Source organism: Pistacia vera, unplaced genomic scaffold, assembly GCF_008641045.1.
Source record: "Pistacia vera cultivar Batoury unplaced genomic scaffold, PisVer_v2 Contig132, whole genome shotgun sequence".
In the NCBI taxonomy this organism is placed as follows: Eukaryota; Viridiplantae; Streptophyta; class Magnoliopsida; order Sapindales; family Anacardiaceae; genus Pistacia; species Pistacia vera.
In genome coordinates, this window is record NW_022195380.1 from 1,073,957 (window position 1) to 1,100,460 (window position 26,504).

Here is a 26,504-nt window from a genome sequence, read left to right on the forward strand (position 1 = left end):
AGCGGTTCTAACAGTTTTTTAAATGATAAATCTACATATATACCCATAAATATACCCCAACTCTAACTAGTATTTAGGAGTTTTGTTTTTTCAATTATAAGGTAAGAGTTCTTTATTTGTTTTCTACTTATTAGTATTTTATAACTTCAAATGTGATAAAGTCTTCTTATCCTTCTTCGTCATTCTTTGCAACATCTAGAATGATTGAAAAATTGTAACTCCACTTCTCCAAGAAAGCATCTAGAAATGAGATTTTAATAAAAAAAAAATTTGTATGATTGCTTAAAATTATTTTATATTTAATATGGTTGAAGACATGCATAATATGGTTAATTTTTTTTTTTTATTATTTTTTTTTTGGATATAATTGGGATAGTTTTATAGTAGTAGGGTATTTGTGGAATAAAATTTTACAACCAACCAAAACACTTTGATTTGGGGTGTTTTATAAACCCCTCAAAAATACACTACACTGGTTCTGGGGGGTTTTTGAGCCAATCAAAACTAGTGCATAAAAAATTTGGTAAGTAATGAATTTTAAAACACCTCAAAACCAATTTAATTAAAAACCCGTCAAAACCAGTGGAAAAAAACTCACACGCAGACCCTTAGTGTTTTTTTCTTTGAATCGAATTAGTTCTTTGGAAATCTTGATTGGTTGTCATGTTGATCAATAGAGCAAGGATGCTTTTCCTTTCAATAATACTACACATACATCATTTCCATACAACATTTCTCATACAACATTATGTGGCAAGATGTGATTGGATGAAAGTTTAATTTTAACTTTAAATTAGCCAATCATATCTTGCCACATAATATTGTATGAAAAATGTTGTATGAAAATGATGTATGTGTAGTATTACTCTTTTCCTTTTACTTTGTTGACTAATATGGGTCTAACACTTTTTCAAGTTTCAATGTAATTACTAAATGTAGTTTTACTTTTTTTTATTGTGGCCAGTGGCTTATGGTCCAACTTTGACTGCGAATATGGCATTTGTACGAGCGGTTTCACAGACTGGGATATCTCTTTCTACCATTGAGCATAGACCACAAGCTTTAACTGGTGATTAGCCATATATCTATATACTATGGGGACTATACAACAAGAAGGTTTTATATGCAGGGCCATTAGAGGTAACAACATCCCTGATACGAACTTGACATTTTGCATGTACTAACTTATTGAATGTACACCAATTGAAGCCAAATTACATTTCATACTTGCTCATGTTCTGCCACCCAATTTTGCTTATTCTTATACCTATATAGTTCATCTTAAAGTGGATTATTTTTCAATTTCCTGCTGTAAAAGATATTAATAATTGGAACAAGGTTGTGCCCAATGGTCTTTAAGAAACCTGATGATCTTCCAATCACCATGAAGCTAGCGTTAAAGGACAAGGCTGTTTCCAGGACTAGTCATCACTAGCATGCATCACCTTAATAGCAAATATAGCAGCTATTTCATGGATGGGGCTGTCTTGAACAATAGTTGTTTATATTAAAAGTGTGTTTTCCCTCGGATGCATTTTTAAGGGAGAATGATCTGATGAACTATGCACATATGGGAATTGAAGCTGATTTTTGTTGATAGATTTTCTTTTTTGAATGATTGGAAAGTATTAACTATTGTTCATAGTTAATTTTCCAATCATCTAGGTATTATATATGATGTAAAGAATGATGGCTGCAATTACCTACATTCTGCTTCCTTTTACTAACCCTTCATCTTGTTTTGTTTTTTTCTTGTTTTTTTCTATTTTAGTATTATATATGATGTAAAGTATAGACATGAATATTTTTTATCATTATTGAGATGATAAATAATATTTGTCACGCTCATATTACTTTGACAATAAAAAATGTGTCATGTAAAAATAGTTGTATCAAAAAATTATTTGTCACACTATTAAATTTTTTACAAAATTATTTATGTCACTATACAAATGTTGACAAATAATATTGTTATATAAACAAACATTAGACCTGGCAAAACAGGCGGGTGGGCCCGGTTCAGGTTAGGTCGCCATGGGTACGGGACCAATACGGGTTGAGATATACGAGTTCAAAATATTGGGCATGTACCCTACCATATGCGGGTACAGGTGGACCTGCAAGTACACGTTTTTTCTCTTTTCAGGTTTTAGTTTTTGCAATTTCACCTGTAACAGTTTTCAATTATGACAGTTACACCCCTAAAATTCCTACAGTTTTAATTTTTTACATTTACACCCCCAAAATCAACTACTCTAAATTCAATTCAATTTAGAATATAAACAAATACGAACCAAAATAAACAAATAACACATAAACAAACACAATAAGTCAATAGCATATAATACAAAACTATAAATACCAACCAAAATAAACAAATACATAATCACTAATAGTAATACACATAAACAAACACAAGAAGTCAATAACATATAATACAAAACTACAAATACCAACCAAAATAAACAAATACATAATCACTAATACACATAAATAAACACAATAAGTCAATAACGTAAAATAAAAAACTACAAATACCAACTAAAATAAACAAATACATAATCAAATGTTCAACAAAAAACATTCTTGGGCAGCAACTGTTCATCCCACAGTGGGGGTGATAGAGTCTCTTGATTCCATTGTCTTAGGATTAGTTAATGGCACATCAAGATCATCATCTGAATCATCATTCACATCATCATCTACAAAACAATGATCAACTACAAATATTAATAAATGTAAATAATAAAATATATGAAATATTATGTTAACATATTACCTGTAAACTCATATCCATATAGACAAGTCCGAGTGCATATCAAAGATTCTACTTTTTTTGGTCGAAGTGAGCTTCGATATTTGTTGAGCACTTTACTACCAATACTAAAAGCAGACTCCGAAGCAACGAATGTTATTCGTATTGACATGATATCACAAGCCATCATGGCAAGTACCAGATAACGATCACGATTGTTCTTCCAATGATCGAACATATCCAAATTCTGATATTTGACATGATCAAACATCATCTCTTCCACATAAAAATCTAATTCGGATTTCTTAATGGAAATGAAATCACTCTCATAGCTGTCAAAATCCTGCACCATTTAAACAATTAAGTGTCAAAAGTTAAAATTAAACAATAAACAATACTTTATTTATCATAAGAATATAAAAACTAAAAAGTATAGTGACTTAAAGAAGAATGATCTACATGCTTACTAAGAGTAGGACCACTCGTAGGAGAAACAACTGAAGGTGAGGCAGGAACTTCTTTGGAACATTGAGCCTCGTAAGCTTGAAAAAGCTTTTGCAAGTTATTCTTAACAACCTCCAACTTCCGTGTGGTAGTAGTTAAATCATAAACTTTCTTGAAAGCATACTCCACAAACTGAAACTTGAGACGTGGGTCAAGAATAGTTGCAATCGTCAACACAAGACTATAAGAATCCCAATATTTTGTAAATTTTGGGATCATTTGTTCCACCAAGCTCCTAACAACTTCATCCTCACACATCCTCTCTTCAATTAAATGCAATTGAATTTTCCACACACATTTCAAGTGCAAGTTTGCTGTAGGATATTTGGAACCTGAGAATAAAGTCGTAATATCATAAAATAGTTCCAAGAACTTGCATATCCTCTCCTCCTATCCCATTCGTTATCTGATGGACAAAAATTATAACTGAGATATATTGTTGATAAAGCCACAAACACATGACGATATAGTAACGCCATTTCAAGCATTAAAAATGTCGAATTCCATCTAGTGGAAACATCCAATCTCAACCCCATTGAGCTTTTCACTCCCATTTGTACAGCAAGTTCTCCAAACTTGATTCTTCTAGCCTCGGATGCTTCAATATATTTCACACTATCTCAAATCTTATTTAAAGCAACACTAGTAGATTTTAACCCTTCTTGAACAATAAGATTCAAGATATGTGCAGAACATCGCACATGGAACAATTCACCCCTACATAACAAAGCATTCTGCACACAAAGCTGGTTCCTCAAGATATCCTCCATCCTATCATTACTACTTGCATTATCCAAAGTAATTGAGAAAACTTTCTTTTCAATTCCCCACTCTTGCAAGAAATTCATAATATTATCTGCCAAAACAACCCCTGAGTGTGGAAGAGGAATATGGCAAAAGTTTAGTATTTTACTTTGTAACTCCCAATCCTCATCTATATAATAAGCTATCAAAGAAATATATCCCTCAATTGTATCGGAAGTCCAAACATAAGAAGTTAAGCATATTCTACTAGTAAGCCTCCCTAATTCAAGCTTAGTTTTTTGCTTTATCCTTTCATATATTTTTAAGCAATCCGCCTTAACGGTGTTCCTAGAATAATGCTTAAGCTCCTTACACACATACAAAAAGACTCTCCTAGTTCCTTGATTCTCCACATATGAATATGGATAATTATGTTGAATAATTGATAAGGTCATATATTCACAATAAGTCTCTTAACTAATCATTCTACTTTGCAATCTATGATCATGATCAATCAATAATTGCCCTACATCATGGTTGCCACGTTTTGGACAATCTCCCATATGACACTTCAAATTTTTAGTCCCATGTGTGGCACTACCATATGCATAAGTTTTTATTGCATACCTTACACTTAGCCCTCTCATTCTTATTCTCATCAACATATGTCTCAAAGTAATTCCAAATTTCTGATGTTTTACATTTATTTCTAGAACTAGTTGCAGGAATACTAGAATTAGAAGGAGGTGGCATTACCCTAGAAGCAAAGTCACTTGCTCTCATGTTAACCATATCCGTATCTATAGTTTCAGAATCCGCCATGTCAATGCTTGAGACTACCAAAAAAAAAAAAAAAAATATTAGTTATGTATGATATAAGATTTAATAATTTAACATGATTCGTAAAGTCTGCGTCTATAGACAAGAGAAAAATCCAAAATATAGAAAAATTATACCCGCAAGAGCAATTGTGTAAGACTAGATCTACTAAAACATTATAAGATTATTAACACTAACATTATACGATTATGATCAGTATGACAATATTTTTATCATGATTATGTGACATGTGAAGAATGAAAAAAGATTGAAAGATGGAGTAGGCAATACGTCACCAACACAAAGCAAGTGGGTGGAGCTAGATATTATGCAAGCATGTGTAGCGACAAGCAGTTACTTCTATTTTAGTTAGGGATGTATTGTTATTATATATTAGTTTAAAGGTCTAAGATAGTGCAAGGAAAAGTTCAGTTTGGGGTGCAATGAATCTGTACATCATGACAATTGCAATCACCAAGGCTTTTCCCTTTCTTATTAGCAATTTAATTTAAATATGATTGGTGGAGATGCATCAGCTAATTAAGCTATGTTCCAAGTCAGCATAATCTTTTGGGATCATATTCTTGCTTGGAGGCTTTAACCAAACATTGTTTTCATTTACATTCAATTAATAAAATCCAATTTTCAGTTCAGTTGTGGCATCTTCATTCTAATTAAGTTACGATAAGGGGGATTGGAGCTTTTCTAGTTCATGTTCACTGGAGGAGAGAAAGGCATTGGCAGATTTGCTAATATGTTAGGTTGTAGTCAAGGGTAGAGACATTGCAGGATTATTCAAATAATAAGAGGAGAAAACTAAGCATCATTAATTGTTGGTATACCAACAACTCTATTAGAATTACCCAATTCTAGTATTCAAATAAAATCAACTGTTTTCATTTAGCTAATTTAAACTAATTAGTCCACACACTTTACCAAAAACACAAATTCCTAGAAAAATTATCCAATAAATTCTCACTCTAAGTCATCAGACTTCAAAAAGATGAGCAAAAACAAAGCCCTAAAACATGATTTATAGTAAGAAATCATAAGTAAACTTGAACAATTAGTCCATACCCTTTACCAATAAGAGATACAGGTAGCCTTCACTTGGAGTAGCAAAACAGAAGCAGGAGGGGTCTTCACTCTTCACTCTTTGGATAATCTCCGTGAAGCTCTTATCTTGAAAACATAGACGACAAATCGACAATGAGTGAGTGTGTGATGGTGGAGGTGTGATGGACTCAAAATACAAGCTTTGGTAAAAAGTAAAAACTCACTTATCTGCAATGGTGGAGGTGTGAGAGAGGAGATGTTGACAACGACGGTGACGATGTGAGACTGTGAGAGAGGAGAGTTGTGACTGTGAGAGAGAGGAGATGGTGACAGTGAGAGAGAGGACTGAGGAGATAGCGAGTTTGGACGATGAGAGAGAAGAGATGGCGAGTGGCAACGGTAAGAGAGAGGATATCAAAGATGGCGACGGTGGGAACTGGGAATCTGGGATGAGAATGAGATGAGAGTTAAGAGTTAGAGTCGAAGTGATTTAGGGATTTCAAATCCCCCCTTTTTTTTACAACAATAAACGGTTACCCGCAGGTTTACCCGTGGGTTTACCTGTATAACCCGTTGATAATACGAGCTGGGCCAAGTATGGGTCCAGCAAAACGGAACCAATACATTATACCTATACCCTATATTTTTTACCCAGGTACAGGTCGACCCGCAGGTCTGGACCCGTTTTGCCAGGTCTAACAAACATGTGAGAAACTAAATGTTGTCGTAATAAAGCAAATGACAAATAAATTTCAGTCACTAGTAAAATTACGAGCAAATAATTTAGTCGCTATTTACAATTTTGACAAAATCAATTTTGTCATAATATATTATTTTCTCACCATAAAGTTTATTATTTGGTCTTTAAATACAAATCAATTATGACAAAATATTAATTGTAGTGATAAAAAAATGTCTTCTATTGTTACAAATAATTTATCACAATAAACTAGTTTAAAGTGACAAATTATTATTGTCACAATAAATAATTAAGCTGTGATGACTAAACACTTTTTCGTCACCGTACATTTAAGAGTACGAGCTTAATGTGACCAACCTGGTAACCAATACAATTTGTCACATGAGTGAAATGGTCACAATTTTGATATTTATAGTGACAAATTATTTTGTTGTGAGAAGCCGAAATTCTTGTAATGGTTGTACCATCTTAGGGCTTCATATTTGGAAAGGTGAATTTTTGTGACATTTCAGCTAAGGCTATGCTATCCATAAAGGGTGAGTCGGCGTAACTATAGGGTAAGCTTTTCTTGGCTAGGGTTGGTACTCCAGGTATGTGCCTTAGCATGACTTCCATGCTAGCCAGCTTCTTAGCCAATACTTGCTCAAGGGGTGATGCGACTGATAACATGTCTACATTGATGGTGTGGTGGTGAAGATGTTGTCCACTTGGCATGCTAGGATGAGCTAAGTTGAGAGGTAAGTTATGGAGGTTATGACCAGCATGGAGAGTTACTTGGGAGCTGGGGTCTCCACTCATCCCTTCTAGAGGAGTGGAGTCGAGTGTAACCGTTTGTGTGTTTCGGTCAACATGGATGTTGAGGAGGGTAGTTTGGGGGCCACTCGATCCATGAGGATGAGTGGAGCCAAGTGGTGCTTGGTGAGTGTAAAGGTGTCCACTCAACCCATGAGGATGAGCCGAGCCAAGCTGCGTGGAGCTTGGTGATAGCCTGATAAAGTGTGTCACTCACATTCACATGGATGGGGTGATTGATGGTGGTGAATGTTTGTAGTTTCTGGTTTAGGATTATTTGAGCAACTAGATCAAAGGTGAGTGATGGGTTAATTGAAAGGGGTCGTGTTTGCATGGCTAGGTCAGATGTGTTTATTGCGTTTGGAGTTGAGCCATCCATTAAGGATTGCTAGAGTTGGGAAGATTGAAAGTCTGAAGCCCAAGATCTGGGTTTAAGGGGTCATTAGAGGTTGCATGAAGTTCACTAGGACGTGAAAGTAGTTCTATGGCACCTGGTTGAATGGGAAATCGAGAAAGTAAATTTGAGTTACCTTTTCTCGTAGGGTTTGGTTCTCAGCCCAGATGTTGCGTTCTCAACTTCTAGTACTGTGACCTTGTCCAAGTGTTGTTGCATTAACATAGTAAGAGCCTCAACCTTAGCTGCGAGTGTTGCTGCATTAACATGATTTGTGGTTTCAGCCATGACATGATTCTTTATAAAGTGGATTGTTGAGGGAAGGTTGATTGTCAGAGGCCCCACGGTGGGCGCCAAACTGTAGACGATAAAAATCTATGGTTACGAAAAAAGACTGATCCTATGAGGTTGAGGCCATTGATGATTTGCTGAACTTGCACACACAAATAAACAGGCGCAAAGCTTACGTAAAACACCAATGTGGTGTCTATCGTAGGCATTCCGATACTCAAGTTAGCAAGGCTGAAAAAGGCTATTTAGTGAGGGCTAAGGGGAGGAAGGGTTACCGAAGTCTGATCGAAGACGAGAGCTACAAAGAAGGTGTACAGTTCTTAGGAGCAAGAACTTAAGAGCTAGTAGGTGGTATTGAATAATGGATGCTTAATAAGAGGCAAGACCTCTACTTATATAGTGGACATAGGATCTTCGAATCCTAGTAGGACTCTGAGTCCATAACAGTTGATTTCTAGTAAATAGGAAAGACTTGATTTACTTACCTTTGTAGGAGTAGGAGTCTTAATTCATACAAGATTCAGGATCTTAGATGAATTAGGATATAGATGAAAATAGGAAGTGGATGAAGTAGGGTTTAAGTAGAACTCTGCGTTCTTACTATGATCTTAGATAGATGGGCCTGGACCTAAGTGGACTGGTGATGACGCCCAATTGGTGGGAAGGCCTTAATGTTTTGAGAATCTCGCTGGTTAATTGTCTGGTTGGTGAAATGGGCTGGCCCATAATACGGATCTTAGTGTAGGCCCAATCAAAATTAGGCCATGGCCTTGGGCCACATACTGATTGTTCCTTATGAATGGAACAACCATTCTTTATGAATGAACGGTCATTCGTCCCTACGAAACGGTAATTCGTCTCTAAGGAATGGTCGTTCATGTTTAGTCAAAGTCATCAATTGACGTGATAATGTCAACTCTGCTACCACATTAGGGTTATAAGAGAAGATTATAAGATTGGGTTGTAAACGTAATATTTTTTAATGTCAAAATACCATCATTATTTTAAAACCTGAGGGGCAAAGTGGGGAAAACAACATTATTTTGATAGAAAGATATAGTGTGGGAAGTTGGTTCAAGTTTTGGTCAATTTTTAATATCCCTATTAAAAAATTATAAACAAATTCAATATGAACTTTTTCTTTGTTTCCTTTTTTGTTCTAGATCGTTTAACTTCTGAATTTTATTACAAATCTTCCATACTATTAACTTCTTGAACGAATAAGATCCACAACTTATAAACCATTTAATAATGTTACCCTTAATATATTAATCCTTGGATTGAAGGACGGCATAACTTTACACTATACGCCCACAAATTTTTACCACAGTTTGCATTTAAAATTGAATCGACTGCGCAAGTGCGCATATTAATGCAAAAAAATTCAATGAGATAAGCGCATTAATATTGTCTAACCACTAAAATTCTTTACTTATTTATTTACTTTCATAATTTAACTAATAATTTGCTAGTTAGGCGCTAAGAATTATTTATGAATTCATTAACTACTGTTGATTATTTCGTTAATGGTGCAAGCCATGTCTGCATGGATGAGTATAGAGCTGGCAATGGCGTAGTTTTTTCAAAGGAGAGGAGACTAATCACTACTCCATTAATTATAAAGGTTTCACGGGATCTTGTTTTGTGTGGCTAAGACTTTTACTTAACGTTACACCAATCATATATCACCAAAAGTATAAACCTCAATAGTAATCACGTGAACCATTTACCGGTTCTTATACATTCTTGTTCTCTTCAGTTTGATGGTGCTATCCGCAAATGGGTTTGGTCTATCTTTTACTTTTACTGAGTTTGAACTGCGTTCATGGCGGTGGTATTCCTACAACACTTGAAGGACCCTTCAAGCCAGTCACTGCCCCTCTTGACAAGAGCTTCAGTGGAAACGTCACTGACTTGCCTGATGTTCCAAGCAATGTTGAAGGTTTTCAGCCTCAGCAAATCTTTGTTTCACTCTCTAATAACTACGATTCTGTTTGGATTTCTTGGATCACAGGTCTCTTTCTTTGCTTCTTTCATTCCTTGTTTATATAATTTCCTTGATTATGCTAGAATTCATGGCTCAATAGATCATGAAGTTTTGTTTAGTTTCGCTTTGAGTGCCTTGTATATTACTAAAATGATGGGTTACAGTTTGAAATTTCCGGCTCATTTGATACTGAAATATGTAAACGTGAAGTTGCATTGATAGAAACCCAGTAATGTTCCTGAGGTTCTTTTTAGTTTGAAGTTCTGCTACATAAGCAAATAAGCAACTGACATGCTAGAAAAAGAAGTGATCCAAGTGGTGACTGATCATGTGTTAAAGTAAATTTTGGGGAGGTGGTTAAAGTTGAAAAACAAAATTTAAAAATTGGGTCTGGTTTCAGAGTTTACTGTAAATTGAGGCATCCTTGGTTTAATATACTGTTGTTAATTTAGTGAAACAGTACTTGGACGGATAAGAAAGGATTTTCAGTCCTTGAATTACTCTAGAAGTAGTGTGATTGTCTATTGCTTATTTTTTATTTTAGAACTTTGTCATTTTAACTGTAAGTGTGAGTGAAGAAGTTGATTAGGTTTGAAGAAGTTGTCTTGATTCAGTGATTTTAAGTTATTCAATCTGAAAGAATATTGATAACCACATACCCTCTTATTTTAATTGTGTTAAGAAATGGGCATGATTAATGGAGCCTTTGTGAAAGGACTTCAGTTAGCCTTTATTTAATGTTGATGAATTCTATGTAACTTCTTTTTTCAGCCTGGTAATTGATATTATATGGACTAAATTTTCAGGGGAATTCCAAATTGGTTATGATATACAACCATTAGATCCTGAATGGGTACAAAGCATTGTTCAATTCAGAGTCTTAAGATCACAAGTGACTTATCAGGCAAAGGGTTACTCCCTTGTTTACAGTCAAATTTATCCGTACGATGACCTCCAGAAGTACACTTCTGGTATTATACACCACGTTCTTCTCACAGGTATAATCTGATTTCGATTGATATATTTCAGTCTACAGCTATAAAATTTCATCGGTTTGATCATAAGATGTTTATATATTAAATTATTGAATTTGTTTTCAGGAACACGAATTCATGCTAATATTTTACTTCCTCCTTGCCTCTCATAGTTAATTTCAAGATAATCATGCATAAACTACAGTTTGAAAGTGAGTAAGTAAAATGAGTGATGATCGATTGTTGTGTGTGTGGAGTCCCGGGAATAGAAGGGTTATGCTCTGACTCATCTATTTTGATTTTTTCTAGTTAATTTCAGATTGCAATCATCTTTTGCTACAGGTTTGGAGCCCAACACACTGTATGAATATGAATGTGGGGATCCTTCTATATCAGTAATGAGTGATAGCCATTATTTTAGGACTATGCCGGTTTCTAATGCCAGCAGCTACCCCAGCAGAATAGCAGTGGTGGGAGATCTGGGTCTTACCTACAATACGACAACAACAGTCAGTCACTTGTTGAGTAACCATCCTGCTCTTCTTTTGTTGATTGGGGATCTAAGTTATGCAGACCTGTATTTTACGAATGGAACCAACTCATTTCTGCAAAATCCCTTCCGAGAAACATATCAGCCTCGTTGGGATTATTGGGGAAGGTAAAATCACTATTGTTAATACTCTATAAAGTGTTTTCATGCTTTTTCATTTGATCTAGAGCTGTAAGCATCAACAAATTCTCAAGCATAATTCCATTAGTTGTAAAAGAGTTGAAAAGGCAAAAACCAAATAACTTGTTAGAAACTGCTGTCAACAAGATTACAACTTTCACTCAGTGCTTTTAGTTCAGTTTGATCTTGTCATATCCTTTGGATTTGTGAATGATTCCCAGACCAACGTCAGGAATAATTAAGCTAATGGACTCCTTGTGGGGTTGGTGTTTGCAGGTTTATGCAGCCTCTAGTCTCTAATGTTCCAACAATGGTGATTGAAGGGGAACATGAGATAGAACAACAGGCTGATAATTATGCATTTGTAGCATACAGTTACCGGTTTGCATTTCCCTATAAAGAAGGTGGATCATCATCCGCACTCTACTATTCTTTCAATTCAGGCGGTATCCATTTTGTGATGCTAGGTGCTTTCGTTAATTATGACAAATCATGTACGCTCTGCCTTCTTTCCTCTATTTTCCTTGACTTTTTATTATTCATAATCATTTTTTCTTGGCTTATGGAGCCAATTCTTCTTGGCGAGTAATATTACCATTCCTCCATTAAAGATATTCTTTTGGCTGATCATGTTCAGTTACCACATGGTGAGATTCTCCGGTTTCTGTTGCAGCGGATCAATACAATTGGCTGGAAAGAGACTTGGCAGAGGTCGATAGAAAAGTGACTCCATGGCTTGTTGCTGCCTGGCACCGTCCTTGGTATAGCACCTATGTAGCACAATACAGAGAAGCAGAGTGTATGAGAGTGGAGATGGAGGAGTTGCTTTATCATAGTGGTGTTGACATAGTCTTCAATGGACATGTAAGAGTACTTTTGAAACTCTTCTAAGCTCTCTGTTGCAAAATACACTCCTTTCCCCACCCCTGAAACTGTTATTGAATGATATAGTTTGTTATTCTGTATTTTCAGTAAAAGATTAATGCTTGTCTCATTGTTAAGTGTTCAATACCAAATTTGTGAACATGAAAAATAAATGGTTTCTTTCTGCCAGAAATCTTGACAGTGGAAGAAAAAGTTTATAGAGAAAACTCGTTTTCTTTTTCTTACTGTTATTTCTTCATTTCTATTTCCGAAGTAGGCACAATGTTAGCCATTCATTAGTCCAGATATTGGTAATAAAGATAAATCAAAAGACTTGAAAATATGATGCATAGGAGACAGAACTCATTTGCAAGGATTTATTTCAATATGAACAAAAATAGCTTTAGGTTATGGAGCGAGGTTTTATATGGTAACATGTATTGTATATTCTAAGTTCTGGCATTCATGCTATGGCTTATCAAAAAGTAAAAGTACATAAATGAGGTGATAATAACATACAGGTTCATGCTTATGAGAGGTCAAACCGGGTCTACAATTACTCCTTGGATCCATGTGGTCCAGTTTATATCACGGTTGGTGATGGAGGGAATGTAGAAGGCCTGGATGTTGAGCATGCTGATGAACCTGGTAACTGTCCAGATCCAGCATCGACCGCAGATAAATATTTGGGTGGTTTCTGTGCATTCAATTTCACTTCAGGCCCTGCATCAGGGAAGTTCTGCTGGGACCAACAGCCAGATTATAGTGCATACAGAGAAAGTAGCTTTGGCCATGGGATTCTGGAGGTATTTTTCTCTCTTATCACACTCAGAAAATTTAGATCATAGTCTTCCACAGCTAGTGAATAAATGCATAAAAATTTATTACACTTAAAATCTAAATATATTAAAATGTGCAGATTGTTGATGTCAAACAGCAAACTTATCGGCATTACTGTGGCTTGCAGGTGAAGAATGAGACTCATGCTTTGTGGACTTGGCACCGCAATCAGGAGTACTACGAGAATGCTGGTGATATAATTTATATAGTAAGGGAACCAAATAGATGCCCAGTTTCACCAAAATAATCAATACCACCATAATCAGCTGAAACACTCAACTTCTGACAAAATATTTTCATTGTGACTTGAAGATGCAAACATGATCACCTTATCAGGAGTACCAAGGAGCCTTCACACATGGGATCATATTATTGTAGTTACAACATTTGAGACAATAGGCTATTGATAATACTTTGCATTACATGATGAATAAAATTGATTGATTCCAAATATGAAGGCTGATTTTAGTATGTGCTTGTGATAATAGATGTTGTAAGCTGTGAGTAATTTTACGAGTTTAAAAATGCTTTAGCCAGTTTCTTTAAACTGGTGTGTAACTGTAAGGCCATTTCTTTAACCAAAATATTTTAGTAATTTTTCGGTATGAATGAGGGTGTAAAACATAAAAGCGGAGTGTCAAAAAAATAAACAATCAAAAGCAAGTTTAATAATTTAGTATAGAATTAAAGTTGTGATTATTAAAATCATTAAATAGTGGGATTTCTTTACCCCAATTATAGGATGCAAATAAGGCCTCTCTTTGTACTTTCCTTCTTTTATAATTCTCTTTACAATTGGGCTCGGACCCCTACTTTCTTGGCCTACATAATTCAAACCCAGATTTTGCTCCTACATGAATGATGAACCTGAATCCTATTAACACCATGCATAACTTATGAATTTCAGAATTTGATTATTGTCCTTTATTTAGCATTAGTCTCTTGGTGAATTAAATCAAAGTTATATTGGATAGCCTTTTTAACATATAGACTAGTTCAACCAACCCTTGGGTGTATTACTCAAGAGGTCTTGAGTTTGATTCCTTTCAATTGCTAATAAGGATATCCACCAGAGGATTACCTAGTAGTTAACTTTAGGACTCCGGAGGATTAGTTGAGGTGCGTGTAAACTGACCTAAGTACCCTCGGTTATCAAAAAAAAAAAAAAAAAAAACTACTAGAGGATTACTAGTCGTTAACTTCAAAGCCTTGGGGAATTAGTTGAGGTGTGTGCAAGCTAGCTCGGACACCCCTACCCAAAAAAAAAAAAAAAAAAAACCATATAGATTAGTTCTCGCGTATAATTATTTAAGTATAATTGTATACATTATAGTCCCTTAGAAATTGAAAATTAAAATTCCACAAACTTTGTTGATTAATTTGTTGGAATTCGGAGATTTTATATGAATATAAAGGATTGTATTATCGATGGGTGTTACCCAAAGATGAAGATGTACAAAAGGCAAACGCTAGAGGATTCATCTCCCAACAATTATTCCATGTTGATGACAAGGTTGCAACTCAATCCACAGACAGTTTCGGTTGATTGGTTTGGCCACTTTGACTGTAATTAATGTGAGGAAGAAACGAGTTTAATAGAGAAGCAATTAGATGACAATTATAAAGGATTTTATATATATATATTTAATTGGGTATATTTAAAAGAAAAGACATATATAGTTTATTATAAGAGAAAGTCTATAGTACAGTGCTTTAAAACCTAGCATGGGCCGGCCGGTTTAACCGGGATCCCAAAGCTTCATCGGGCTGGGTTATCAATTTCCATATTCACCCAAAATACTAGAATTTGGGATAATGATCGACGAACAATTGAAGGTCGAGATATTGGGGTTTTTGAAGAGAAAGTGTCAATGAGTACAATGATGACGACGAAGTTGATTTCCGGTGAATGAATCGACTGAAAATTAAAAAAAAAAAAAATCAAGTAATGGCAACAACCGACTTTTGCCCGTGATTGGATATTTTAACTATCAATAAAACTATGCTTACTCACAATCTTACTAACCTCTTACTATTCTGTGTAAATATAACGGCATAGTACGGGTACCATGCATATAGTACCGGTACTATACCGTTATATTTACACAAAATAGTAAAAAATTAGTAAGATTGTGAGTAAGCATAGCATTATTCTTTAACTATTTCTAACACTACACGTTATTGTTAGAAATACAATTCTTTTTTAACTATTTTAAACTCCTTGTATGAGCTAGGAGAGATAAAAGGTACTTATGCAATTTAACTTCTCGTAAGGGGCATTTATGACATAACAAACAAAAGCAAAAAAAAAAAAATAATAATAAAAAACAATAACTTCACATGCTTTAGTATTTTAGATTATAAATACTCACTAATACTTCGTCTAAGATATTATTTGAAAAATGAGAGCGCAAAACAACATCACATCCAATATTGCTTCACATCTGCAAACACCCAATAATACTTCATCCTTTGTATCAATAAGAAGACGCTCAATAATGGCTCAAGAAATGAAACAGTCCGCCATTCTTGTGACCTTGTTAACGAAATTTTTATTCTTTTCTCTGCTCTTCCCAATTGCGACATGCGAATCAAGGCTTATCCTCTCGAATGAATCAAAACCGAACAAATGGCTTGACTATAACATCGAAAAATTCAAGGAAGGGATGTTAGACTTTTTGCATTATGGTCCTACACTTTTAATATAATTACATTATAGTCCTACACTTTTATGCTGATGTGGACTGATGTGGTCATACAGTTGTGTCTCTTCTCTTGAGCAGTTGTCTTTGATAGAAAGACAACTGCATATAAAAATGAGACTTTACATGTTCCCATTAGACGCAATTTTTTTTTAGATTCAAAACCATCACTCCAAAATTGCAGTCAGTGAAAGATCCTGTATTTTGAAGGAGCAAGAAGACTAAACAACAATTGCTATGGCTAGAGGTTTGTCATTTACTTCCGCATATATTCCATGGAAATTTTATGTTGAAATTGATTGTATTATCAACTTTATATGAATATTGGAATATGAATGTATTTTACATTTGGTATCAAAGTATTGTTTGAATCTCTGCCTAGCATGAAGTAGTTTGTTGCAAATCTGAAAAATATTGCATACAATTAGGATTTTTTCCATTAAAATCCGTACTGTAAATTAAGCATAACTTTTATTATAAATAGAATCTGTTTTCGATTTTGGTGTCATCGGAATCCTTGTTGAAAAAGCTTTCCAACGGTATATTATTTGTCAAAAACGGAGTTCTAGTTGCAAAGTTATGCTAGTTTAAATTTTTGATTAGAAATTAGAGTTTTGGTGGTTTCGGTGGTTTCGGAAGCCATTTATGGCACCGATTTAGGACGAAATTGTAATTTGGGATGTCACCGATATAGGTTATATGTCCACATTCAAGTTTCCCATTTAAAACGCTGGAAAAATGGCCAGAAACGGGCTGTTAAAATCTGCAAAAAACTAGGTAAAAAGTTACAGAAACGGGTCAAGAAGAACTGACCCAATAGGATAAACGGGTCAAACTGACCCGGTCAAATAGGTCAACCCGACTTGGTCAATGCGTTCAACCGGTCAGACCGGTCAATGAACGAGTCAGCATGTCAAACCGGTCAAAAGGCTCATACCAGCATAATGGACCGAACCAGGACAACCCAACCCAGTCAAACGGGTCAAACCGACCCAGGTTCAGACCCGACGCATGCTGGTGCATGAGAGAGCTTTTGCTTGCATCAGGCGCGTGAGGATGTGTACCTAGGCGCGTGTGAGCGCGTGACGGCGCGTGGCAGTTCCGTGAAGGCACCTGGGACTGTGTGTTGCCTTCTGGCGGTGCATGGGGACACGTGGTTTAGTCAGTGACAGTGTGTATGATGGTTTTTATGTCATATATTGCTTTGTTATGCATAAATAATGTGTTATTCTTGTATTGATTTGTGTTATATTATATAATTCATGTTATAAATTATTTGATGTTTTATGATCGTATATATTTGATTAATTTAGAGTAGCCGCAGCATCTAAATTATGATAATATATGCATTAAGTAATATTAGTTATGATCATATTAAGGTTAATAACATCATTTTGTAGTTAATCATATTAATATAATCATTTTACCCACAGGGAATGTTATATTTTCATGATTAATTAGGGATGAAATAGAAATTATTCTTATTTCTTAACTAGCCCACGGGTATTATGAAATATTAATAATTTATAGTTTCATCATTAAAGGAAAATGAATCATAATATGTAATGTCTTTACCCACAGGGTGATTTTATGATATGTCGATTCATTTATGATTTATTATTTGTTTTACATTGGTAAACTTATAATTGTTATTGATAGTTTGTGCCTCATAATTTATTTAGTAAGCATGTCTATTGATATACCTATAATTGATCAAACTTTGATGATGGTTGAGGATAAGGTTCCTAGTTTAAATGGTGATAACTACAAATCCTGGAGAGAGGTTGTCCTTCTTCATTTAGGGTGCATTGATCTTGACTATGCTCTTCATAAGGAAGAGCCACCTACACCTATAGATACTAGTTCTCAAGCTGAGATTGCTTTGTATGAACGGTGGGAGCGATCCAACCGTTTAAGCATGATGTTTATCAAATCTCATATTACGACTAGTATCAGTGGGTCGATACCGGAGTGTGAAAATGTCAAGGATCTGATGGAGGCAATTCATGCACAGTTTGAAACATCAGACAAGGCATTAGGTAGCACCCTAATGAGTAGATTGACATTCATGAAGTTCACTGGCATTAAAGGAGTCCGTGAGCATATTATGAAAATGCGGGACATCGCTGCTCAGTTGAGATCCCTTCAGATGGTGATTAATGATGATTTCCTGGTGCATTATGTCCTGAACTCTCTCTCGTCTCATTATGCTCCTTTCAAGATATCTTATAACACACAAAAGGATAAATGGTCAATCAATGAGCTTTTGACCATGTGTGTTCAGGAGGAGGAGAGACTACTTCAGGAAGTGAATGAAACTGCACATCTGGTGACAGGAAATGTCAAGTACACTTCAAACAAAAATAAGAAGTGGAAGGGAAAGCGCAAGCTATATGAGGTTATGAGCAAAGGTAATAAGGACAATATTAAGTGTTTCTTCTGTAAAAAGACGGGACACATGAAGAATGATTATCCTAAGAGGAAGGCTTGGCTTGACAAGAAAGGTAACCTCTCATCTCTTGTGTGTTATGAATCTAATATGATTTGTGTTTCACATAATGATTGGTGGATTGATTCTGGTTCTACAATCCATGTTTCTAATACCATACAGGGTTTTCTAGATCAAAAGAAGCCATTAGGAAGTGAATGCAGCATCTATTCAGGAAACAAGATGCCTTCACGTGTTGAAGCTATAGGAACATTTAGAATTATTTTAAGTACTAATTATGCTTTGGATTTGGAACAAACCTTTTATATTCCTAGTTTTTCTAGGAATTTAATTTCAGTTTCTAAACTTGTACCTTGTGGATACTCTTTCAACTTTTATGGTAGTTCTTTTAATTTAATTAAGAACTCATCTATTGTTGGAAATGGTACTTTGGTTGATGGTTTGTTTAAAATTCATTTAAGTGATACTATTCCTTATAGTCTCATGACTTCACATGCTAACACTGGTATGAAACGTACTATTATGTATGAAAACTCTTCTTTTTTGTGTATAGGAGATTAGGACACATCTCCATTGATAGGATTAAAAGGTTGGTAAATGCTGGAGTTCTTGAAACTCTTGACTTTACTGACTTTGACACTTGTGTAGACTGCATTAAGGGAAAGCAGACTAACAAATCCAAGAAGGGTGCCAGGAAGAGTTCTGAACTTTTAGAAATCATACACACATATATTTGTTGCCTTGACATGAGCTCTAGTGGTCAGAAATATTTCATCACCTTTATTGATGGTTACTCACGATATTTGTATCTCTATTTGCTTTATCACAAGGATGAAGCGTTGGATGCTTTCAAAATATATAAAGCAGAAGTAGAGAAACAATGTGGAAAACAAATTAAGATCGTGAGATCTGATAAAGGTGGTGAATATTATGGTACATACACTGGTACAGGACAAGCACTTGGTCCATTTGCTAAATTTCTTCAAGAGCAAGGTATTGTGGCTCAATACACCTTGTCTGGCACGCCATCTCATAATGGTGTAGCAGAACAGAGAAATAGAACATTAATGGATATGGTACGAAGTATGCTGAGTAACTCTAAACTTCCTCATTCCTTGTGGATTGAAGCTCTCAAAACTGCAACGTATGTATTAAACCGAGTTCCAACTGAGGCAGTTCCCAAAACGCCATTCGAATTATGGAAGGGTTGGAAACCAAGTTTAAGTCACGTACACATCTGGGGTTGCCCAGTTGAAGTTAAAGTTTATAATCCACAAGAACAGAAGTTAGATCTTAGGACTATTAGTGCATATTTTCTTGGATATGCAGAAAAATCCAAGGGATATAAGTTTTATTGTCCTAACCATTCCAGTAGAATTGTTGAATCAAGAAATGCCAAATTTCTTGAAAATGATGTGGTCAGTGGGAGTGATCAAATCAGAGACTCGGTCCTTGAGAAAATTAATGTTTTAGACAATGCTCCTACATTAAGTAAAAGATTAGATGTTCATCCAAATAGGGTGAATAATGAGGAACCACTCAATCAAAATCCACATTCTAATGAGATTATTTTAAAAGATCATTTTGAACAACCTCCACTACAGGAGGAACAACTAGTTGTGCAATAGTCTCAACAAGAGACTGTTGATACAACATTAAGGAGATCTACTAGAACAAAGAGATTGGCAATTCCTACTGATTATGAAGTGTATATGCAAGAGTCTGACTGTAACATAGGTATTGAGGATGATCCAGACACGTTTTTACAAGCTATGAACAGTAGTAAATCTGAGTTGTGGAATAATGCCATGATAGACGAGATGAATTCTATGGCAGATAATGAAGTTTGGGACCTTGTTGAGTTGCCTACTAGAAAGAAACCTATTGGTTGTAAATGGGTATTTAAAACCAAAAAGGATTCACTAAGCAACATTGAGAGATACAAGGCTAGACTTGTTGCCAAGGGGTTCACACAAAGGGAAGGAATAGATTATAAAAAAACATTTTCCCCAGTTTCTAAAAAGGATTCCTTTCGTATCATAATGGCATTAGTTGCCCATTTTAATTTAGATTTACATCAAATGGATGTGAAAATAGCTTTTCTCAATGGGATTTGGAGGAAGAGGTTTATATGAAACAACCTGATGGGTTCATTTTAAGTGATGGTGAGCATTTGTTTTACAAGCTTAAGAAGTCCATTTATGGACTTAAACAAGCCTCTCGTCAGTGATATTTAAGATTTCACACTGTTATCTCTTCATTTGATTTTGTAGAGAATATCATGGATCAGTGTATATACCACAAGGTCAATGGGAGTAAAATCATCTTTCTTGTGTTATATGTAGATGATATTCTACTTGCAACCAATGATTTGGGTTTGCTACATGAGGTGAAACAATTTCTCTCTCAACATTTTAGTATGAAAGATATGGGTGAGGCGTCTTATGTCATTGGCATTAAGATTCCTAAGGACATGTCTCAACATATTTTGGGACTATCTCAAGAAGCCTATATTAATAAAATTCTTGAGAGATTTAGGATGAAAGATTGTTCACCCAATGTTACACCCATTATTAAAGGTGACAGGTTCAATCTGAACCAATGTCCTACACTTGAGATTGAAAAGGAACAAATGAAAACTATTCCTTATGCTTCAGTTGTTGGAAGCCTAATGTATGCTCAAGTCTGTACTAGACCTGACATAACTTTTGCAGTTGGCATGTTAGGAAGATATCAAAGTAATCCAGGTTTGGATCATTGGAGAGCTGCAAAGAAGGTCATGAGGTATCTTCAAGGAACTAAAGGTTTCATACTTACTTATAGACAATCCGACATTTTAGAAGTCATCGGATATTTAGACTCAAACTTTGCTGGCTGTGTTGATTCTCGGAAATCAACATCCGGATATGTTTTTATGCTCGCCGGAGGTGCTATATCTTGGAGAAGTGCTTAACAATCTTTAGTTGCCACTTCTACCATGGAAGCTGAGTTTGTTTCTTGTTTTGAGGCCACTACACAGGGTATTTGGTTGAGAAGTTTCATTTTTGGGCTTGGAGTTGTTGAGTCTATCTCTAGGCCTATAAAGTTATATTGTGACAATTCAGCTACTGTATTCTTTGCTAAGAATAATAAGAGTGGAAGTCGAAGTAAACACATCGACATTAAGTACTTAGCAATAAAGGAGCACGTTAAAGCCAAAGAAGTGCTCCTTGAACACATACATACTGAGCAGATGATTGCTGATCCTCTAACAAAAGCCATGCCACCAAAGATGTTCAAGGATCATGTTGTTCAAATGGGACTATGTCCCGCTTTGTCCCTACGAGAGGTAATACTTTCATTGTCTGAAACTTTGTAATTTAGTTTGTTTTCTCTTTTAAGTTGTATACATTTTGGTTGGAGACAAATAAACATTCTAGAAGACCTGGAACAAACATTTGAGGTTTGTTCATAAAGTGATATTCCACATTTAAGCGTTTATTCAGAAAGAGAAAAATTTGCATTGTAATACATGAAAGGTAATATTTGTTTAAAGGGGACTTACCACTATGATTCATGTAATTTTTCCTCTTTCTAATTGACCATACCGCATATACATCTCTTGTGTTCTGGATTATATTATAAAAGTTTGGACAAAGTGGGAGAATGTTAGACTTTTTGCATTATGGTCCTACACTTTTAATATAATTACATTATGGTCCTACACTTTTATGCTGATGTGGACTGATGTGGACTGATGTGGTCATACGGTTGTGTCTCTTCTCTTGAGCAGTTGTCTTTGATGGAAAGACAACGGCATATAAAAATGAGACTTTACAGGTTCCCATTAGACGCAATTTTTTTTTAGATTCAAAACCATCACTCCAAAATTGCAGTCAGTGAAAGATCCTGTATTTTGAAGGAGCAAGAAGATTAAACAACAATTGCTATGGTTGGAGGTTTGTCATTTACTTTCGCATATATTCCATAGAGATTTTATGTTGAAATTGATTGTATTATCAACTTTATATGAATATTGGAATATGAATGTATTTTACTAGGGAATGGTAAGTTAAACCGAACAGGGTATAACCTAAATCAGATGGAATCCAACTTGGACGGAGCTTTGTCCACGGCAGAGGCTGGTGTTAAGGTTATAACTGTCAAGAAAGATGGTAGCGGAAATTTTTGAACGATGAGTGATGCAATAAACAACATTCTGATGTCGAATGCAAATAGAGTGGTTATTAAAATCGTTGGAGGCTCGTATTGGGAGAAGATCACTAGTGACTGGTCAAAGCAAATAATAACATTTTATGGGGACCCAAATGACATGCCGAAGATTTGTTTCATGGGACAGCGGCTCAGTATGGCACGGTGTACAGTTCTACAATGGCTGTAGAGAGTGATTATTTTATGGCTGTTAATATTGAATTTGGGGTACGTACCTTTGCTTTTATTATACATACTCTATTTCACAGTTTCAAAACTTAGCCACAATGTATGAATTATATTTTAGGACTTTAACCTTTTTTCTTTCTTTTGAATATCTTAATGAGACAAGTTGCCATGTTTGCAACCATAACTTACAAAGAGTAGGCGATATAAGCTAAAGTGCATTTGCTAAATTTTAGAGTTCACTAGTAACTACACCTTCATCACTCTATTGTGAATATCTTAAACTTTGTTCTTTGTGTGACCTTTTCATGTAGAATATGGCTCCAATGCTAGATGGAAAAAGAGAGGGTGCACAAGTAGTCGCCATGAGAATATCTGGAGATAAGGCAGCATTCTACAATTGCAAGTTTATAGGTTATCAAGACACATTGTGTGATGATAAAGGCAAACATTTCTTTAAGGACTGTTATATCCAAGGGACTGTTGATTTCATTTTTGGAAATGGCCAATCACTTTACTTGGTACTTTCACACTGCTCATTATTATTACACTCTGAGTTATTTTAAAATGTATAGTATGAAACATAAACTTAAGAGATGAAAAAGAAAAAAATATATATATATAATTTTTTAAGTAAAGAACATTTTAAGTAATAAAGGAAACAGAGTCTAGGATCTAGCTAGTTAACCGTATCTACAACAGTAAAATGCTTGCACATTAACATATACAAGAAATCACGTTAATAATTTTTGCTACAATTAGAAGCTTAAAACTGGGATGTCGACGCAGAACACCACTATAAGATCAGTTTCAAATGGCATTGGAGTCATCACAGCACACGCTAGAGAAAACGAGAGTGAAGAAAGTGGATTCAGATTTGTCCATTGTAGCATAATCGATATTGGTAAAACAAAACTTGGTCGAGCGTGGAAGCAGAGACCTAGGTGATTTTCGCTCATACATATATGGACACTGTTGTCAGCAGTACTGAAGGATGGTCTGTTGACATGGGTGACGGTGAGCACAAGTATTCACCTTGATCATCCTTTCCTTTAAAGTTAACAATGATATAAATTCTTGACAACCTAGTGATAAACTATCTTTATTTTTTGAAAATTTTTGCAGACCTGTTTATTATGGAGAGTACAAGTGTTGGGGACCTAGGGCAAGTTCTTCTTGTCGAGCCAAATTTGCTAGGATGCTATCTGATGAAGAAGCGCAACTGTTTCTGAGCACAACTTTCCTCGATGGAAATAGCTGGATTCTTTCGCCTCCTAAGTTGTTGTTGATGCTTGATTTTGACACCAACGACTCGCACGTGCAAAGTGCTAAGAGAGTCTTAGAAGTTACACGTGATGGATTCATGAGATTCGAATATAGTGCTGAGATTATATATGTTGCAGAAAACATAACTAATAGATAGACAAGAGAGGTTTTTATAGTGGTTCGGATGCTTAATGCAAATCCTACATCCACTGTTATTTTATTATTCTTTGACTATTTCTATGATATTGCCCGTAAGGCATACAAAGATGAAGAAATACTTTGCTTACGGAGAGAAATAATAAAGCTCAAATTTATGCATAGCTCTTATATGCCCAACCCCCTCTTTTAAGAATAGATGTGCCAACTTATATGCTTTTGAGGTCAATGTAATGAGTGTTTTCATAAGTTGCCTTAACATATGGAGAACTCTCATTCGTCCTTATCTTAAAATGAGATAGGGTTGGTATAAAATATTTCTGAGGCGATATGGGCTTGACAACTAGTAGACTTTGTCTTTTAAGCACTTGTTGAGCTGACATCAACGTGACCTTTTAAGCACAACAGAACTCCCCTAGTTTTTAGAGTGTGTAATTGCACTTCAAAAACTCATGTCTTAAATCTGAATGGCTGTCGCACTATAGGTTGCAGTCTCGAACTGAAGAGCTTGAACTATGTCTGGAGCAATTGGGTGCTGAGAGCTAGGACTGCGATCTGAGAGCTTAGAGTGATCCGAAGCTGAGCGCAATCTTATAACTGACATGAAATGTCCAGTAGATGAATTCCTAGAGGGAGCTAACGTCAGAAGCCTAAACACACGGCTTAGAGGCCTTAAACGGATAAGCCAACTTAAAACAATCATAACTTTTGATCCGGGAGGAGTTTTAGAGCCTGTCAAATATCCACGAAAAGCTTGTTCCGAGCTCTACGTCGTGGCAATAGGGGAACCCAGTTGAGGCCATTTTCAGCATGTTTCAAGGCTGTTTTGAGTAGGCGATTTTCGGCATGTTGCAAGGCTGTTTTAAGTTTTCTACTTGTTTTTTCTGACGTTGGCAGATGGTCACAATCTGTTAAATGAGAACTGATCACAATCTGAGAGCTGAGAACACAACCTGAGGCTGTTTGCAATCTCAAAGCGAAGAGTTAATCGCGATTTAAAAGCTAGGAGCTGATCGCGATTTAAAAGCTAGGAGCTAATCGCGATCTGATAGGAGCTCGACTTGAGAGTTTGAGGCATGTGATCTGAACGATCTGGTGCATGCAATCTTAAGCAAATGAGCAAACTTATGAGCTTAATTAGAAAGCATAAGGAGCTAGATCAGAGAGTATAAGGAGCTCGATCAGAGAGCATAAAGAGCTCGATCGATCTGAGATCATAAGGACCTCAATCAGAGAGCATAAAGAGTTCAATCTGAGATCATAAAGACCTCGATTAGAGAGCACAAAGAGCTTGGTCTGAGATTACAAAAAGTTCGATCAGAAAGCGCGAAGCTTGATCTAAGAATAGAATAAGTTCAATCAGAAAGTTTGAAACTTGATCTGAGAATAGAAGAAGTTCGATCAGAAAGCGCGGAGCTTGATCTAAGAACAGAAGAAGTTCAATTAGAAAGCGTAGAGCTTGATCTGAGAACAGAAGAAGTTCGATCAGAAAGCGCGAAGCTTGATCTTAGAGCTCAAGATCGGTGATCTAAGCGCTCAAAAGCGCAATCTGGCTGCTCAGAAGCCCGATCTAAATTATCTGAACGGGTTATCTCAACGATCTTGAACGCGCAATCTAGGTGATTGAGCGTGCGATCTGTGATCTGGCCATGAGATCAGAGAACTCTGATACGTGCGATCTGCGATCTAAAAACTCTAATGCATATGATCTCTGATTTGGCCACGCGATCGAAGAACTCTGATGCATGTGATCTGCAATCTGACCATGCGATCTAAAAACTCTGATGCGTACGATATGCGATCTGACCATGTCATCCAAAAGCTTTGATGCATGCGATCTGTGATTTGGCCATGCGATCAGAGAACTCTGATGCGTGCGATTTGCGATCTGACCATGCCATTCGAGAACTCTAATGCGTGCAATCTGCGATCTGACCACGCGATCTGAGAACTCTGATGTGTGCGATCTGCAATCTGACCACATAATCTAGGAACTCTAATGCAAGCGATCTGCGATCTGACCATGCGATCCGAGAGCTTTGATGCATGCGATCTGCAATCTGGACATGTGATCGGAGAACTCTGATACGTGCGATCTGTAATCTGACTACGCCATCCGAGAACTCTGGTGCGTGCAATCTGTGATCTGACCACGTGATTCGAA

The 26,504-nt window shown here is 35.8% G+C and overlaps 1 protein-coding gene and 1 pseudogene across 1 annotated transcript; both read left to right on the forward strand.

Moving 5' to 3' along the window:
- Nucleotides 1-9,834: 9,834 nt before the first annotated feature.
- On the forward strand, nt 9,835-13,843 carry LOC116122146 (purple acid phosphatase 15-like). Its single transcript, XM_031408054.1, has 7 exons — nt 9,835-10,069; nt 10,849-11,040; nt 11,359-11,674; nt 11,963-12,180; nt 12,360-12,550; nt 13,072-13,356; nt 13,518-13,843. The coding sequence occupies exons 1-7, from the start codon at nt 9,835-9,837 to the stop codon at nt 13,635-13,637; spliced, it is 1,557 nt and encodes a 518-aa protein (XP_031263914.1). The 3' UTR covers nt 13,638-13,843.
- An 8,779-nt stretch (nt 13,844-22,622) lies between these two features.
- On the forward strand, nt 22,623-24,886 carry LOC116122186 (annotated as a pseudogene).
- Nucleotides 24,887-26,504: the final 1,618 nt, after the last annotated feature.

Bases quoted from the DNA above. Each gene is read 5' to 3' on its own strand.
- LOC116122146 (XM_031408054.1), top strand. From the start codon at position 9,835: ATGGGTTTGGTCTATCTTTTACTTTTACTGAGTTTGAACTGCGTTCAT. The intron at 10,070-10,848 runs GTCTCTTTCTTT...CTAAATTTTCAG, and splicing joins TTGGATTTCTTGGATCACAG to GGGAATTCCAAATTGGTTAT. The intron at 12,551-13,071 runs GTAAGAGTACTT...AATAACATACAG, and splicing joins ACATAGTCTTCAATGGACAT to GTTCATGCTTATGAGAGGTC.